Raw genomic sequence first — 20,049 nt, 5'->3', positions numbered from 1 at the left:
ATGTGTTTACTAAAAACAACTGGCTTTTAGTATCATTCATTTGGGAATCAGACTACATTGATAGCACTGAATTGCATGTGTTCGATTCCCTAAAAGAACCAGTTCAACAGAGTCATTTATTCAGGAATTGTTTTTGACTCAGGACTACACAGTTTACACCAGTGGTTTTCAATCCTGGTCCTGGGGACCCACCGCTCTGCATATTTTGTATGTCTTCCTTATTACCACACCTGATTCAGATCATCAGCTCATTAGGAGAAAGCTTCATGAACTCAGCTGAGTGTGTCAGATAAGGAAGACATACAAAATGTGCATAGCAGTGGGTCCCCAGTACCAGGATTGAAAACCACTAGTTAATGCCGCATGTTTATGATTCACTAAAGAGGGATGACTCAAAACAGTTATTTGTCTGGGATTCGGACAACACTGGATGCTATGCATAGTTTGGAGTCACTAAAAAGTTTGAGTCAAAATAGTTATTTGCTCAGGAATTGAACTACACTGTTTGTGCCATGTGTTTCTGGTTCACTAAAAAGAACTGAATCAAAAGAGTAATTTGTTTAGGAATTGCTCACCAGCTATTATGTTTTGTTTTTGATTCACTAAACAGAGCACTCAAAACTGTCATTTGCTTCTGATTCGGACCACACGGGTTACAATGCGTGTTTTTGATTCACTAAAAAGAACCGATTCAAAAAAGTCACTTGTTCAGGAATTGGCCTACTCTGGTAAGAGCTGTATTTGTTTAACTCATTAAAAAAAGAACTGGCTCACAGACGTCATTCGGAAGCAGACTACACTGGTCAAACGTCATTCTGATTTTTTTTTTTTCATTTTAATGGAGCGGTTTGCGGAAAATAACAGTTGTCTGAAGCAGCACCTCAACTACTGGATCCTTGCGGACTTTTCGACTTTTCCAAAACAGCTTGAGCGGACATGGAGCCTCTAGGATTAGCTTTTTCCTCTTTCTGAGTGGATTTCATGACTCAAGCCGTGTTCACTGAGCTTCACAGTCTTCTTCAGACTATTTCTGGCTCCGTGTCACGGTTACAGTTCAGCCGTGACAGCGCAAAGTGGAAACACAGTCAAGTGTCAGAGGCGTATTTTTAGATGTGCCAGCATCACCAATACAACAACTGCATGGCCTGTAGCTTCTTCCCCTCGACTTAAATGAGTTACTCTGGCAAGGACAACACACGATGACAACACAAGGACAACTGCATGACTGAAGCAAACAGAGCAACTAATTAAGACCAACAAACAAACAACACAGCTAGAGCGCCTTATGTGCACGCAGTAGACTTTTTAGACTTCCTCTTTGGCAGCCCTTACTTAAGTTTGTACCTTCTTCTCAGAAAGGAGAATCAGACACTGAGAAATGCAACAAATAGAGCTTTTATAGTAATTAAGAAAGAGAATAAATTATGTTATACAGAAACACAGTTTAGCATTAAACTGACCTTATTAAAATCAGTATAATATGCATTTCTCAAGATCTTGTTTAAATGTTTTCCATTTCATCTCATTAATACGAGTCAGCATAAAAGGGAAACACAGGTAGCTGGAAAAACATTTCAAACAATGCATGAAGCAATGCACATTTTGTGTCAAATACCAAAGTATAAATACTCTGACCAATTTCTCCGAGCAGGGCATGGTCATCTATGCATAAAATCTGAGTTTTTGTTGGCCTAAGGTTAGTACACATGCTCCTACATGTTGAGCAGCAATGTTCATGCAGGCAGAAAGAAAGTTCAAGCCCAGCTCACTTCTTTTCCTGATCTTCTTCCCCATTATTTACTGTTTTTCTCCTACCAAATTTAGCAAAAATGTAAAAAAAAAAAAAAAAAAAAAAAAAGGCCTAAATATACAGAAGAAACTGTTTATTACAAACAGTCTTAGCTAAGATTGCTCATTCCACTTGCTAATAGAGATACATTAGTTTTCCATAGATTTGAATAAAATCTAAAAAAGATACCTATACTACACTACTACTCAAAGGTTTGGGGCCAGTAAGATTTTTTTTTTTTTTAAATGCTCATCAAAGCAGCATTTGTTTGATCAAAAATTCTGTTAAACAAGTAATGTCTTTAATTTTAAAATGTGTTTAAATGTAGTTTATTCCTGGGACAGCAAAGCTGAATTTTTAGCATCGTTACTTCAGTCTTTAGTCTAACATGCACATGAGAAATAATTTTAATATGCTGATCTGGTGCTCAAGAAACATTTATTGTGCTTCTTAATATTTACAAAAAGTGTTTATTTAAAATAAAAATATTTTTAATATTATAAATGTCTTTACAGTCACTTTTGAACAATTTAATGCTTTCTTACTGAATAAAGTATTAATTTCTATCAAAAAAACAACAACAAAAAAAAAACTTATTGAACCCAAATATTTGAACGGTCCTTGACTTCCTGTTGTAAAAACGAAACCATAAAGTGACTAGCACACACTAGCTAAAGTGTAGCCTTTAGTTAAACCCATTTTGAATTTTGTTGCACAATGTTTTTTTTAGAATTATAGGACTATGATACAGAGGAAGCCATTCTAAAATATCAGACATTATGAGGAGTGCATTAAAATGGATTCATTTACTCTTTAAACAAGCGCTAGCATTAATAACCTCAAATCTCAGTTTCCTCCGGCGTCTTATTTTTCAGCAATAGGTTGACAAAACAGAGGAGTCACGTGGAAATCTGGTTCACTGGGATGAAGCAAAACAATCTTAAACCCCTATGGACTTCAGCATGACGCAAACAGCGCTTGCTCGTCAACAAAAGAACAATACCTCCACTAGAGTAAACCCTCACTCCCCTCATCCAGCTACACACCGGTGTTAATAGAGCCTGACAGATGTGCACAACCTGATCTCTATTTCAACCATGATCCTTTTTCCCCCTTATGTGGCCTTTAGTTTTGGTTTACAGGAGCCAAATGGTCTTAAAATGCCTTATTTTCACCTCACGACATGGTACGTCATTAGCACTTATGAACTATTTAACTTAAAAAAACAGGATGCTTCAATGTACACTTCTGAGGTGAGTAAGATAAAGAAATTAACAGATTTATTCACCAAAGATGCATTAAATGCATTAAAGTGACAGCAAATACCTTACAGTGTTACAAAGATTTTTTCTATCAACTTCTAATCAAAGAATTCTGAAAAAGTTGAATTCTGACACAAGTTTTTCAAAAAGGTCTTCAAAATTTAAAATAGTAAAAAAAAAAAAATAAAAAAAAAATAAATCTTTCTTAAGCATCAGATCATCATATTAGAATGATTTCTGAAGGATCATGTGACACTGAAGAATGGAGATTAAAAACTAAAAAAAAAAAAAAAAAAAATGGAAAAGAAATCTCACATCTCTGCTCAAAAACCAGTATAAGCTGAAATATCATGTGCACTATAATATAAGTTAAAATCCTAAATCCTAAATATTAGCAAAAGTAATATCTAAGGCACCTTTTTACGTAAGTAAAACAGATTTTTCCTACTCAAAGTCTGGCTGGGTCAGAGCACTAAGTATTAAACAGTCATGGTCCCTGTGGCTTCTCAGAAAGAAACATCTGCAAACAACTAACTACCATAAATTATTCATCAAGTTCATGTTGTTCCTCTCAATTCTCAAGATTATGCCGCCAACGGTACGGTTAAATGATCATTGTTGAGTTCGGTATTGGAGAGGCAAAGTCTGACTGTTAAAATTGCCTCATTCTGATCCATGCTATTTTTCTCACACTGTTTTCTACATAACTGCAGAGGAGAACATTCAGATCAAAACCACAAAACGAACATCACTGTCTCACTTAGTAGGACGGGTCTTGATCACTTCCTCTTTCGGTTTTCAATGCCCTCAAAGCAACACATGCCTCTAAAGGCCACAGTGTTTTTCAGTTCTTTCTCTGGAAAAAATGATTTTCTGGTTTCATGGTCTTTAATTGCAGAAGATATTAAGACTTGTTTTAAGAAAGCATACTGATTTATTACTTTTTGTACATTTAATTAATCAGTAAGACTTTTTTTTAAAGCTTCTCTTATGCTCATCAAGGCTGCATTTATTTGATCAAAAAACATTAATATTGCAAAATGTTTTAACAATAGAAAATAATAGTTTTCATTTTAATATATTTCAAAATAGAACTTATTCCTGTAATGCAAAGCTGAATTTTCATCAGCGAACTCCAGTCTTAAGTGTCACATGATCCTTCAGAAATCATTCTAATATGCTGATTTATTTAAAGTAATAAAACTGTTTACAGAGAATGGTCTTTATTACATTTGTTAAAAAAAATGTTGTTAGAAAAACAAACCAAATACAAATAAATTTTATATGTAATTTTAGAATATGTAAATAATAATATATGTGTAAATTATAGATAACATATAAACAGTGATGTATAAAATTAATTTACTGCCATTCAAAAGTTTTGGATCAGTAAGGTTTTTAATGTGTTTTTTTTTTTTTTAAAGAAGTTTCTTATGCTCATCAAGGCTGTTTATTTGATCAAAAATACAGAAAGAATTTTAATATTGTAAAATATTATTACGATGTAAAATAACGTTTTTCTTTAATGTTGCACTGCCGAATTTTTTTTTGGAACCTGTGATACTTTTTTCAGGATTCTTTGATGAATAAAAAGTTAAAAAGAACAGCATTTATTTAAATGATAAATATATAAATAAATATAAAATAGAATCTATTTCTAACAATACAAATCTTTGCTATTACTTTACATTAATTTAACACATCCTTGCTGAATAAAAGTATTACATTTTTTTTTTTTAAAAAAAAGAGAGAATATAAATTTACTAATCCCAAACTTTTGAACGGTAGTGTATATTGTTAGAAAAGATTTCTATTTTAAATAAATGCTGTTCTTTTTTAACTTTTTATTCATCAAAGAATCCTAAAAAAGCATCACAGGTTCCAACAAGACATTAAGCAGCACAACTGTTTTTAACATTGATAATAAATCAGCATATTAGGATGATTTTATTTTTAATTAGGATCATGGGACACTGAAGACTGGAGTAATGATGCTGAAAATTCAGCTTTGCATCACAGGAATAAATTCGATTTTAATGTATATTAAAATAGAAAAACGTTATTTTACATCGTAATAATTTTTTACAATATTACATTTTTTTCTGTATTTTTGAATAATAAATTTCAAATAAACAGCCTTGATGAGCATAAGAAACTTCTTTTTAAAAAAAAAAACAAAAAACAAAACACACATTAAAAATCTTACTGATCCAAAACTTTTGAATGGCAGTAAATTAATTTTATACATCACTGTTTATATGTTATATATAATTTACACATATATTATTATTTACATATTCTAAAATTACATATAAAATGTATTTGTATTTGGTTTGTCTGTTTTTCTAACAACATTTTTTTTAACAAATGTAATAAAGACATCCATTCTCTGTAAACAGTTTTATTACTTTATGCAATTTACTGTTTTGTTTTAGGGACGTTATGTATACCAGAAAAAAAACAAACATATTAAATAATTTCTTTTGCAGTGCACTTACTCGCTGTACTTTGTCTGCAAGTTCATTACAAGTGCACATATTAGCATCAATAATCTCGTCTGCATGAACTTTGACTCAAACCAGACAAGTGCAGACGATAACAGCGATTACTCATTGGCCAAGTCTGTGAGTGAGTCAGACAGCGCAAGAGACGTTAGTGCAGTTTCACAAGCGAGTTATCAGCTTCATCAGTGTGGCCCTGGGCTGCAGTGTGACAAAAACAACACGTTTTCAGAGCGGTGCAGCTGGCGCGCCTCCCTCCACACACACGCCGGGCCAGACGTCTTGCTACTGTGCAGCTGAGAGGACGACGTGAGTGCCGGCCTTCTTCGATAACCCAAGAATGCCCTATGAACCAGAAAAGCACACCCACACCTGAAACCCAAGACAAAGTGAAAGCAAACTTACCTGCCCACAGCCAGGAGCATTGCACACAAAAGGCTTGTCGTCCCCCATCTTTGCAAAGGCTTTGCAATGTAACTGTGGAAGAGAAGACGAGAACATTACTGAAAGGCTTTTCGAGAGGTTCAAGCCAGGAAAAAGTTCTACAGTCGTTCCAAGGGATGCTTCTGCCTGGATCCTCGCTCAGCGCAGGAAGCGACGGGTGTTTAAAAATAACGAAGAGCCGAGCACATGCATGTTAGTGTAGCGACTACAAGTTTCCCTGGTGATACTTCCTTCACACCGGGGGGAAATCTGGCAGACCAATGACACACGGAGTTCAGGATTTGTCTTTTTAGCCCCTCCTCTAGTTTTCATTGTAGTCCTCCTGACACCACATCTCCACAATGCTCTTCTGCGGCAGCGACGACTCTAGTGCCACTCTACACCTTTGTCTGCAGTCATTCTCTGAACTCCTCCACCCGATTCTCAGGCTCGAATATCAGCAACCCACACTCCCAGACGCTCATCACTTTTCATAGGAACTCAAGACATCTACACTGACATCAAGAGGCCGTGCTGGTACCGTTTTGCCAGACGCCGGGAACCGATTTCCCTTGGAGATAAGATTGCTTTCATCCAATTCAAGAGGGTGTAATGAGTGTTGTAAGTGAAGAACGGACAGTGCAATAATGGTAATTCTGGAGAGACATGTCTGGTATGAGCTGCTCTGATCCAAGGGAATGGCATGCGTGTGTATTGGCTTGTCGTAGACACTCCCTCTTTTCCTATGAGCCGAACCACTGCAGTTATTCCAGACAAACTGCCAGCACCTTCACACAAACACACACACATGCTCGACATTACTCTGTAATCAAACTAAACGAATGCTTCCCTGGACTCTGATGGATCCATGATATGTCCACAATTTAGACCAATTACTTTCCATGACTCTTCCAGCTGTTCACATTAACGGGACTTAAAGTAGGCGTGAAATGAAAATCTACTTTCTTTCCTTAATTCTTCATTAGGTTTAATTAAAATGTTACAATTGGAACTTCTGGTGAAAACAGACTTCTCTCGGGTGAGGCATGCATTTTTTTTTTCTACAATTTTTTTTCTAGAAATTCTTTTTAAATAATGCATTACACCTTGATGTATGTCACAATATGGAAAAATCTGTCGCTACTTCAGTTTCATGACAACAATAAATGTTACTCTCACAAAGAGCAATTTCTGAGCCAATCGATCTCAAGATTTATCTTTTGACAACATTCAACATGTATTGCAATTTCTGCTTTTTATTTGTTTTTTAAAAAAGTGTTTTAATTAGTAAAAATAAATACACTAAAAATCTGGTTGATAATAAAAAACCATCTTTTTCACTAAACACAATAAAAGTTTCATTTAAATGCACTAACATAACAATATATAGGAAAAAACAATATTTACCAATACGTAGCAGTATTGCTAAAATTTGCAACATGGAGGTTTAACGGGATAGTGAACCCAAAGATCAAAATTTTTCCCATGATTTATTCACCCTCAAGCCATCCTAGGTGTATATGACTTCCTTCTTTCAGACGAATACAATCAGAGTTATATTAAAAAAAAATACATCCATCATAAAAAAAAGTACTCCACACAGCTCTGGTGGATTAATAAAGGCCATCTGAAGTGAATCGATGTGAAATTATAGAAATTAATTATTTTATTTAGCAAGGGTGCTTTAAATTGATCAAGTGATTATAAAGACATTTATAATGTTACAAAAGATTTCTATTTCAGATAAATGCTGTTCTTCTGAACTTTCTATTTATCAAAGAAATCAAATTTAGAACAAAAAATCTACTCAGCTGTTTTCAACATCATAATAATAATAAATGTTTTTTTGTGCAGCAAATCAGAATATTAGAATGTTTTCTGAAGGATGATGTGACTGGAGTAATGATTCTAAAAATTCATTTTTGAAACCACAGAAATAAATTACATTTTAAAATATATTCAAATAGAAAACAGTTATTTTACATAGTAAAACTACTTCAAAATTATACTGTTTTTGCTGTACGTTGGATCAAATAAACGCAGGCTTGGTGAGCAGAAGAGCCTTCTTTTTTAAAAAAAAAAAAAAAAACATTAAAAATCTTACTGTTCAAACTTTTGACTGGTAGTGTATATTATAAAAAAATATATTTTTATTGGTTTGTTGGTCTTCCAACAAAGTTTTTGTTCATGTATGAAAAATATCTAGATTTTAAACTTTATAAACCGTAATCTCTAACTGTCATACGTGCGTTCACTAAATAGTGGCATTCCAGCAGATGACGTAGGACATAGGTGTAGCGTAAGCTTCGGTGAGAAGTGACGTATGCAGAAGCGCAGAGGATAAAGCAAAACAAAATACCGGTCCAAAACTGTCAAAGGATTTGGATATAATACAAGAGGAGACTGGTTTTCCTTTGCTAAACAAAAGAAAACTTGGGTTTTCACAAAAGTATCATATTCTTACTGGAGCTTACGCTACAGCTACTTACAAAAACGCACTGATTCCCTTCAGAAGGCCTTTATTAACCCCCTGGAGCCTGTGGAGCACTTTTTATGATGGATGGATGCACTTTATTGGACTTCAAAATCTCAACGCCCATTCACTGCCATTATAAAGCTTGGAAGAGCCAGGACATTTTTTTTTAATATAACTCCAATTGTATTCGTCTGAAAGAAGAAAGTCATATATACCTAGGGTGGCTTGAGGGTGAGTAAATAATGGGGTAATTTGAAGCAAATGAATCACTGAATCAAAGTTCTGAATCAAGTCACCATATGAAATCATTTATATAAAAAGTATCAACTTACTGGTCAAATAAAGGGAATTAAAGATCATAATGGTGCATAGTTTAATACTTACTAATAAAAAAAAAAATCACATACTCTAGTTTCAGTTCTGCTCATGTGCAACACACGCATGTTTAGTATCTATTATGCATGTGTTTTATATTTAGTTGTGGTGGCCTTCAGCAAGTTTGACCGGGCTGACTGAATTTGTCATCTGTCTTCACCTCAACCTACACTCTCACTCCTTTAAACCCAACGCTCCTCACGTAGAGAGGCTGGGAATTTTGGAAAAAGTAACACGTTCATTAAATTTAAATGGAGGGAAGTTTCATTAAACTTTCAACATGCCCCACCAGCTCTGAATGACGTCTGGTGAGTTACACAACCACCACTGCAAACAAAAGGTGAAGAATGAACCAAACATCTTTCCTGACTCTAACAGCAGGGATTTAAATGGATCAAGCTCGCATATGTCATCTGTAAAAATGTAAAAAGCCATTCAGAATGGCAGGTCTGCGGGCTGAGACACTGCTAGTTTATGTAACATTAGTGCTGTAAAGTTTACAGCAAACAAAGCAACCGTATATATAATGTCTATACATCTTTATTGCATTCAACTGTCTTCAAGTGTCTCGTGTGGAGAGACATGCAGTTATAAGCTGAAATCAGCAGCCACTGCCAAGACCCTTGCTCTGTTTTTCATAAAGAAAATAACTGCATCTTGTTTGCCCCAAAAGGGCCTTCCCATTACAGCCGAGATCAAAGCGGCGTACAAGCTAAGCAGCTTGATTCCTTGCAGACCTCACACGCTCTACAAGTGAGCCAACAGCTTGGTGCCAGAGCTTTCGGTCTGGTTGCAATACACACAGACGGTTTGCTCAGAGAAATGCACCGAGAGACCATATAGAAATGAGAACCTCCCATTCGTTATACCCTCGGTGAAGTGTCCGCATCTCAGTACGCCTCGAACTAAGGGAGCGCACTCATGGAGGAGTCTAAAGCTTATCGTGGCACAGTAATTCAGCCGAGCAGAGAACGGGCCATCAGCATCAATGTGTGCTACAACTGACCATCCAAAACAAAAATAGAGCCTTGATAGATTATTCACAAAGACATTCTGGAGTAATCTAAAACCACTTCCTGTTATGATTAAGATTATGTTTGCAATATAAAAGCATGGGAAGCTTTTGTAATTGAAGTCTGTTTTAAGCTTGTTTGTGCTTTAATTATTTCCAACAAATCCTCAGTAAAGAACTTTTACTGATCAAACGACATTCTCCTAACAGAAGTCTGCATTATAACCAAATAAACAAGCATAAAACAAATCTGTGGTGCATTGAAATTTTTGCAACCAAAAAAGTTTGGTTTTAGCAACCAAACACAGAATTTTCTATTTAGGCCAAAACCATTGATCAAAACAGTCATATTTAATTAGCATTTATCCAGTTATATGTTGTATTCATGTCAGCCAGATTGTTTTGTGCCCTTAGTATAGATAAACTACAAACTAGCAGAGTGGAAACAGTGAGCAAAAAGGATGCTAAATTAGCTATATGTAAAATTTGTTCAGCTGAAATATCAATAGGCGACTTTTTGCTGAAAAACATTACTACAACAGCACTGGGGAAAAAAAAAAAAAAAACGGTGTAGGACGTACTTTGAAAAAATGTTCACTCAGACATTTCTAACAAATTTTACAAATAATTATAAAGAAACAGTAAGTTACAAATTGAAATATTTTTAGAACATTTTTTAACTAGTCAACTTGAAAATGTAACTACAACATGATTCAAGTAACCTTTCTGTTATTAACCATCTAGATAAAGAAAATTCTATTCCAAGTGCACCACACATGAAGTTGTCAACATGATGTAAATATTAAACAAATCACTTAAATATCTTTGCAGAAAAGATGAATGAACTACAATTAAATCTTGTACAAACTTGTCTTATACATCTATATTAAGAAAATGCTTTACAAAAAAACCCCTCAAAAGTCAAGGTAATTCAATTTCAAAATGACTGAAGGTACCAGCAGACTATTAACTATAAATGTTGTGTAAAAACAATGAACAGCAGCTTTCAGTCTGTCACCATGATGCAAACATGAAACATCAGACATACTGTAGTAGTTCGTCACAAGTATTTCATTCGATTGCACTGCTTTTCCATTGTTTTTTCCCATGTAAACAGACGCTTTTGACTGTTGCACTTGCGTCTCCTGCATGAAACTGCAGTATAAAAACATGGCACTCAAGTTAAAAAAAAAAAAAAAAAAAAAAAAGTTCACTTCCATCTTCTTGCATGTTTTTCCTATTCCAATGCCCGTGTTGCATCTTTGTCAACACAAAAATGCATTTTGCGTGAACGGCACCTGGCGATATGAGCGCGTAACACGTGAGCGGTTAATCATGTGCGCCGACCTGCATTTGCATCGTTCTTTTCTCTTTACTGTTATCACTGGGATATTGTCAGTGTCTAATTCTAACGCTTGGTTATATTTCTATTCAAAATCGCAATTCCTCAATTTCTAAAAAACAAAATCGTGGCAAAACATTACATTTGAATTAATCAATAAAATCAGAAAAATCGCCTAGGCCTAGCTAAAATATAGGTGATTCAACAACGCTGAAGAAAAAAAAAAATTGGTGTAGGATGTTGTTTGAAACAATTTTCACTCAGACATTGCTAGTAAATTTCACAATTAATTACAAAAAATGGTAAGTTGCATTTTGAAAGAAACAAATTTTGAAGTAGAAAGTAAAATACACTCTAATAGTCTTTGTTTTGTTAACAACTTCTACAAACTTTTTTACTGTGTTGTTTACCACCTGAGAACATGAAGCCCTGAACAGCCCTTATTTGAAAGGATAGATCAGCCAAAAATGAAAATTCTGTCATTAATTACTCACCGTCATGTCGTTCCAAACCTCTAAGACCTTCGTTCATTTTCAGAATACAAATTAAAATATTTTTTGATGAAATCTGAGAGTTTTTTAACCCTGCATAAATGCAAATAATACAAGGCCTGGAAAGGTAGTAAGGATATTGTTAAAATAGTCCATGTGGTTCAACCTTAATGTTATAAGCTACAACACCACTTTTTGTGTGCAAAGAAAAGAAAAATAACGACTTCAACAATTTCTTTGACGTGTATTCACAAGCAAAGGCTGGCGTTCTGACATAAAATGTCCATCTCTCTTAATTTATCACATGAATATTCTGGTTCAAATAAGTTTGGACTTATCAGATTGTCAAAATCTTCAGATGTGTTTATGAAGACTGTTTTTTTGTACAGCATATGACTTTCTCTGTTTGTACACAAGGCGCATTATACCCGGGTTCAACATCAGAACGTTGTCTCCTGCATCAGTGGCACCTCATGCATGCAACATGGTACTTTTGTGAACACTCAGCGAAGACTGACACAGAAGAGAAGAAATTGACGAATAAAGTCATTATTTTTAGTCATTTATTAATTTTTATTTTTTGTGCATAAAAAGTATTCTCGTAGCTTTATAAAATTACGGTTGAACCACTGATGTCACAAGTACTATTTTAACAATGTCCTTACGAAGGTCTTATGGGTTTGGGTTGTTTTAGGCCGCATTTACACTAGTGCATTTTCATTTAAAACGTATACATTTTGCTACGGTTACTCCTGTCGTTTACACTAATCCGGCATCTTCATCCCTCGCAAAACGGAGACTTTTGAAAACGCTGCAGACCCCGGTTTAGTTTAAAAACTCTGGGGTTGTGTTTCAGTGTAAATGGACCAAAACGGAGACTTTTAAAAACGATGGCGTGGCTGCCCACTTTTGCTCTGCTATCCTTGATGACCGTGTAAACACAAACATCATGCTTATTGTTGTACCCATAGATATGTATAGGTAGATACCCCATTCGACCGCTCCAAGCACCTGACGCATCCGCCATCTAAATAATAGGGAATCGACCTTTACTTGCGATTTAAAACAAAAAAAAAAAAAGCACTAGTGTAAACAGGGTCTTAGTACATTTAATTTTGGTGCATCACTAACCAGATTCAGACTCAAACCAGATTCTGGTTTGAGAAGCACATATCTCTGCATTAGTGCTAGTTGCTAGGCCACGGCTCTGACAACATCCACCATCTTTGATAGCACTACTGAAGATAAACTGAACAGCTGGGTTTGTCTATCATCAACAATTTAAACAGGAAGACAGCTGGTAGAACTAGCAGCGCACTGCTTGAGTTTTTAAAAACGCAATGCATTCGAGGTTCCCATACCTAACAACCAATTGATTTCCATGGCTTTTGCATTTACATTTACATTTGCATTGAATCTTCAAGAGGACGCTTTTATCCAAAATTCCTTACAAATGAGGAATCACAGCATGATACAGGAGCTAACAACTACATTACATTAGCAATACCCGGGTAAAATCTATTTTTGTGAAAATCAGTAAAAAAAAAAATCTTTTACAATCTATGAAACATTTTAGGAAATTGTATTCACTAAAAAAATCCCTGTGACATTTCAAGATGTTATTAAATTCCATGACTTTTCAAATTCACATTTACAGATTTTTTTCCATGACTGTGGGAACTCTGAAATGCATTTTTTTCAAATTCACAGCCCGGTTTCCTCGTGGACCTTAGTGGTCCGACACAGGGACAAACAGCATCCTGTAACTTGGATTTCTCCTACTCAGCAGGTGGACAGTGTAGCAAGGTCCGGCTATAATCTGCCTGAGGCGTGCACTGTTTGATGCTGTCTGCTAGGAAACTGACAAAACAAACTGTATTAATAGCTCCAGCTGGAGCCAAGAATGAGGAATCTGGAGAGTGAGCTGCCAGAGAGTAAGGGAGACCCCACAAAAAAGGAGCGACGGAAAAGGGGGGGCAGGGAGCAGAGAATGGAACGAACGCTTTTGGAGGGTGTTCGGTAACTCGCAGGTAAAGGCCAAGGGTTCTGGTGTTAGTGTTGGGGATGGCAGAACTAGGGTGCAGGGTGTGTTTTATGGTTGATTTGGATTTATGTAACCTTAGTGAACCTGAGCTTTGGAAAATGGAACAAATGAAACTTTAGATGCATGTCTGCATGACTGCAGTGTGCCCAGTGCTAAATCCATGGTGAGGAAATACACAATGTAGCCCAATGCAGTCCCCAGAGCCTGTATTCTGCTAGTAACAATGTGGACCCCAAGTCCCCCTCTGTAAACCCATAATCCTCCTCAGATCAGTTTATACTGCTGCTGCAACAATGTTGGACATACGACAAGTAAACAAAACAGCAACAGTGTGTCTTCTCCTCTGCATATAAAAATATCTTAGGTATCCATGATATACTTGCAGTGATTTTGCTGGCAATATAAACTATGCAACAGTGATTCAAAATCTCTGATTTAATGATTCATTTTTATCATTGCTTAAAAATGGCTGCTTCTACATAGCATTTACATGTTTTAAAATGCTAAACACATACACTACCAGTCAAAAGCTTTTGAACGGTAAGATTTTAATGTTGTTTAAACAAGTCTCTTTTGCTCAGCAAGCCTGCATTTATTTCATCCAAAGTACAAGAAAAACAGTCAAATTATTTCAAAGTTTTACTATTTAAAATAACTGTTTTCTATTTGAATATACTTAAAAATGTAAATTATTCATGTGATTTCAAAGCTAAATTTTCAGCATCATTACTCCAGGCTTCAGTGTCACAAGATCCTTCAAAAATTATCCTAATATGCTGATTTGCTGTTCAAGAAACATTTTTTTGTTATTATTACAAATATTTTAAACATTTTTTTTTCAGGATTCTTTGATGAACAGAAAGATCCAATAAAAAGTAAATTAATACTTTTATTTATTAAGGACGCTTTAAATTAATCAAAAGTGATGCTGTTCTTCTGAACTTTTTATTCATCAAAGACACCTAAAAAAAAAATCTACTCAGCTGTTTTCAAGATAAAATAATAGTAAATGTTTTTTGAGCACCGAATCAGAATATTAGAACAAGTTCTGATGGATCATGTGACTGGAGTATTGATGCTAAAAAAAAAAAAATCAGCTTTTAAATCACAATAACACATTTTAAAATATATTCCAAAAGAAAACAGTTATTTTAAATAGTAAAAATATTTCAAAATATTACAGTTTTTGCTGTACTTTGGATCATTTCTGTCACTGTACTTAACATTATAAATCTTACTGTTCAAAAACTTTTGACTGGTAGTGTACATTGTATGGTCAAAATGCCAATGATTTGACCGCACAAACATTTTAAGCAATTTTTAGAGCAAATAAACATCAAGATTATATTAAAAACTGGAAAAAAAAATACGAAGATATATTGCTGTCAGTATGGCAATGATCTGAAAGAGTGGCTAATTACATTATAATGGACATACCGATTCAATTTTGGCATATTCTGTTGCTTCTCTAAACATTACAGCAGCACGATGACATGCGAATATCATATTTTAATGATTCCTAAATCAGAGCTATCCATCAAGCCCGGTGCGCTTGCCAAAATCGGACGAAAACAGTTTCCAGCCACCCACATTGTCCATTCATTATTTCTACTATGCAGTATCTCCCTCGATCTTTGCGATCTCTCTCACAGTACTTCATGAGGCCGGCACACCTTTTAGAGCAGACCAAATATTACATAACTTTAGAAGAGCACAGATGCCCAGAATCAGCTCAAGCACTGCTGGCAGTTTACCCTTATTGTCTGTTTTATTTGAACAGTCTGTTATTTGGTCTGCTGGATATTTGAAACAGTGTTATTTGGTCTGCTCTAATGCTCTATTGTCGCATCCGGACAACTATCATTACATGCTGTCAATTATATTTTCCTGTATACAACGGTTTCCAGGGCAACTTACATAATCATAACAAAATCCTTCATTCACAGTTCTAGCTTTTAATGGTTAGCATGATTCAACAAACGACCTGGCAGTAACAAACCATGCCGATTTCATCATACGAAAGACGTCAAGACTGGCAAATGAAGTTCCTTCCTGTAAAACGTCTTCACTTAACACATTGTGAACCGCTGCAGATGCCTTAAAGCAGAGGTGAAAGTAACAAGCAATGCTGCCAGCTCTCATTAATCAAGCCGCTATGAGGCAATTACTGTAACAGCTGCAAAAATGCTCACTAGTGCACTGCAAATGTGTCATCTGAGAGGATGATGTATTATATGGAGACGTACAGTCATTCCAAAGAGTAACATTATTGGGATTCAACAAGTGCCATTTGAAGATGACCTATATCTACAATTACAGGTCCTTAGACATACAGATGGTGTTTACAGGCGCTAAGATAGGACATTCACACGCTCAGATGAAAGTTGATTGTTATCAGCTGGATCACACTAGATGCATTATGAGCAAAGACGTCTTTATCTTATCTTTATTTTTTATCTTCATTTTATCTGAATTATCTTGGCCGAATGCCACAACAATTTCATAGGATAACAAACTGATCAATAGCAGGTGCTTGTTTTATATAATATACACTAGCAGTCAAAAGTTTTTGAACAGTAAGACTTTTAAGTCTCTTCTGCTCACCAAGCCTGCATTTATGAAGATTTGCTCTTTTTGTTATTATTATCATCAATATTTAAAACAGCTGAGTACATTTTTTTCAGGATTCTTTAATAAAAAGATCCAGTGTGCAGCATTTATCTAAAATAGTAAGCTTTTGTAACATTATACACTATGCTATTCAAGAGCTTGGAGTCAGTATTTTTATTTTTATCTTTATTAGGGGAAAAGGAATTAGAGAAATTAATACTTATATTTGGCAAGGATGCTTTAAATTGATCAAAAATGATCTTAAAGACATTTATAATTTTACAAAAGATTATTATTTCAGATAAATGCTGTTCTTGTGAACTCTCTATCCATCAAAGAAACCTGCAAAATATTCTACTCAGCTGTTTTCAACATAATAATAACAATAATAAAAAATTTTGGTTTTTTTTGAGCAGCAAATCAGAATATTAGCATGATTTCTGAAGGATCATACGATTGGAGTAATGGTGCTAAAAAAATCAGCTTTGAAATCACAGGAATGAATTACATTTTAAAATATATTCAAATAGAAAGCAGTTATTTTAAAAAGTAAAAATATTTCAGTTTTTTACAGTTTGTGCTTTACTTTTAATCAAATAAATGCAGGCTTGGTGTGCAGAAGAGAATTCTTCAAAAACATTAAAAATCTTTTGCCTGGTAGTGTATTTACGTAACAAACAAACAAGACATTAACAAATATTTGTTTTTGTTTTTTGTAAATTTGCAATTTTGCGAATTTTGTGATTTATAATTCCACTTTTATTTATCCATGACAAGGAAAATGACTCACTGCAAAGTCCCCTTTTTTCTAAACGTTTTAGAAAAAAAGTTTAGTTGAAAATATAAAAAGTAGTTAAACCAACATATGAAGTGTAATTTATCCTACCTAAAATCATGACGGTCCCTGTAAGCCACAAAAACAGAACTTTTATGGAAACGTACTAAAACACAAGACACGGTTGCTGTGTTTTGTTATAAATATAGTTTTATGACACTTTAATGTGCAATTTCTACCTTCTATGTTGGATTGCTGCGATACACCAAAAAATACCGTTCATTTCTAGTGCCCTCGCCGAAAATAAACGTCGCTAACTATTTAGCAAACCCATGCTAGCTTGATGTCTTGCGAACATGCCAACTTTAAAGCCAGCCTTTTCCCGCATGTGCCCGCCCTACGTTTGTTCTAATTGGTCGCATGTGCGTCAATCAAAGATATCGAATTGTTGTTTGGCTATAAGAAACGTCAATTACGACTATTAGTTGCGCCTCATTGGTGGACGGAAATCCCACTCAAAAAATGGAATTCACGGACTTACAGGCCGCTCATACTCCCCCCGCTAGAAACAAAAGTATGCAAAGAGTACTTTGAAGCAAACAAACTGACCGCGGTGTCAAATTTGTGATTTTACATAAGCTAAAAAAACGCACATATTGACACAAAATTAAAAACTCCATAGTATATAGTAATACGGCGTATACATATACGAAATAATAAATGACGCTAGGAGCATTTTTCTCTTCCTAAGATTTTCTTCTCTCGCTTGTCAAGAGCTCTGAACGAGCTGCAGTGTAGTTACGCGCAGACTTCGATTGGTAACCCACTGCCAATTTGACAGCCTCACAGTCTCCTCATAAAAAGTTGCTCGTGACCACAGACAAACCTTGTTAACGGATATACATAACAATTGGACGTTGTTTCAAATCAAGACAATCATCGATTCCACATTTTTGACAAAAGAAGAATGTTTACAAACTTACCACAGCGCCCCTCTATCCCACTCTCTCTCACTCTATCTCTCTCTCTTCTCTTGGAATCTGACACGCCCCTCCTTGTGAAGTATCGCGAGATTTTGGCGTCACACAACCCCAGTCTCTCAACACTCACCTGGGGTGTTTACGACCCTGTGAACTTGTTGGTTGTTCAATGTCTTTTCTGTGAAGAAACTCTAGCTTATTTATTTTCTGACTGTAATAATGTTATAACATTTTGCCACTAACTTTGAATGTTGCTACACTTGGTACCAAATTTCAAATTTTTTTTAAGTCTCTTCTGCTCACAAAGCCTGCATTTATTTGATCCAAAATACAGCAAAACCAGTAATACTGTGACATATTTTTACTATTAAAAATATCTGCTTTCTATTTGAATATATTTTAAAATATAATTTATTCATGTAATCAAAGCTACATTTTCAGCATCATTACTCCTGTGTCACGTGATCCTTCAGAAATAATTCTAATATGTTGATTTGCTGTTTTTATTGTTATTTTTATTATTGTTGATGTTTAAAACAGTTGAGTGCTTTTTGCAGACTCCTTGATGAAGAGAAAGATCTAACGATCAGCATTTATCTAAAATAAAAAGCTTTTGTAATATGCACTATACCATTCAAGCTTGGAGTCATTATAGTTTTTTTTTTTTTTTGAAAGAAATTATTGAAATTATTTCTTCTATTTAGCAAGGATGCTTTAAATTGATGATCAAAATACAAAAGATTTCTATTTCAGATAAATGCTGTTCTGAACTTTCTATTCATCAAAGAAACCTAAAAAAAATTCTACTCAGCTGTTTACAACATAATAATAAAAGTTTTTTGAGCAGCAAATCAGAATATTAAAATGATTTCTGCAGGATCATGTGAAAATTCAGCTTTGAAATCACAGGAATAAATTACATTTTAAAATATATTCAAATAGAAAACGGTTATTTTAAACAGTAAAAATATTTTTTAGGCTTGGTGAGCAGAAGAGACTTCTTTAAAACATAATATAAATGTAAAAATGTGTAGGTAAATCATGTTCCTACTCTAAACTAGATTATTTTAAATTGTGAAAATATATCAGCGTGAATGTCAAGAATTCACTGCCATCTGTTATTTCGTTAGCTAAATTTCATATATAATTTTTTCAGAAGCTTTTTTCAGTCTTTCAGGTTTTTAAAATAATAATAAATAATAAAATCTTTGTAAGATACTACACTGACTTGTTTTAGAACAGTGATTATTAATATTAATATATTAAAACAATAATGTAAATTAAAATACAAAAATGTATTAACATTTTTTAAAATGAATAAAAAAAATGAAGTTGCAAACAAAATTAAATTTCATTCTCCCCTCCCCCGTCAGTAACAATTTATATTGTTACTAATTCATTATAATTCATGTAATGAATCGGTTGAGAAAGTAGTTTGAAAATAGATAGAAAAAATCTCATTAAAATATAAGAACTGATTCTATACTCAATTTGCAGTGTTTCCTCATTCCTTGTATTCCAAAACGGCAAAAAAAGGAAGCATTAGATTGTCAAAAACAATATTTAGTTTCCATCCCAGCCTTACTAACTCACAAGTGACACGTGGTCAGTGATTCAGTCTGCTATTGAATGTAAAATACAAATTTTGCTGTATATTAACTACAATGAAGATGAAAATAGTGATGCAAACTGAAGGTGACCGCTTTGAAAGCAAAGGAAGGTTAACTGCAGAGGGCCTTTATTCAGTCCTACTGTAGTTTCCTTCCTGGCTGATTTACATTCTCTTAAAGAGGACATCCTGTGCTTAGACAGGAGTTTAAATAAAGCATGATGCAAAACACAAACGCATTTGCTGAAGTTAAGAAGTGAAATGTACGCAAATAAAGCACGCTTCTTTTTCTCTCTCTCTCTTTTTTTTGTTGTTTACATTTCCTATTCAGAAACCAAAACCACATCTTCAGAGAGCGTT

The 20,049-nt window shown here is 34.5% G+C and overlaps 1 protein-coding gene across 5 annotated transcripts in view; it reads right to left on the bottom strand.

The window, feature by feature from the left end:
- Window positions 1-18,145, bottom strand: part of atf7a (activating transcription factor 7a) — a 31,850-nt gene extending 13,705 nt beyond the window's left edge. The window contains exons 1-2 of one of the 5 annotated variants that reach the window (XM_051096553.1): window positions 18,084-18,145; window positions 5,958-6,029 (exon numbers count right to left, since the gene is read on the bottom strand). In XM_051096553.1, coding sequence (XP_050952510.1) covers window positions 5,958-6,005 — 48 coding nt within the window. In that variant the 5' untranslated portion in view covers window positions 6,006-6,029; window positions 18,084-18,145. Of the gene's footprint in view, window positions 1-5,957; window positions 7,056-17,211; window positions 17,358-18,083 lie in introns of those variants that run through there. The other 4 variants (XM_051096552.1, XM_051096555.1, XM_051096554.1 and 1 more) reach the window with 4 other exon arrangements.
- Window positions 18,146-20,049: the final 1,904 nt, after the last annotated feature.

The sequence above is a fragment of the Labeo rohita genome, chromosome 23 (genome assembly GCF_022985175.1).
Source record: "Labeo rohita strain BAU-BD-2019 chromosome 23, IGBB_LRoh.1.0, whole genome shotgun sequence".
NCBI lineage: Eukaryota > Metazoa > Chordata > Actinopteri > Cypriniformes > Cyprinidae > Labeo > Labeo rohita.
The sequence above is the reverse complement of the archived record's forward strand: the minus strand, read 5'-3'. Positions and strand labels throughout refer to the sequence as shown.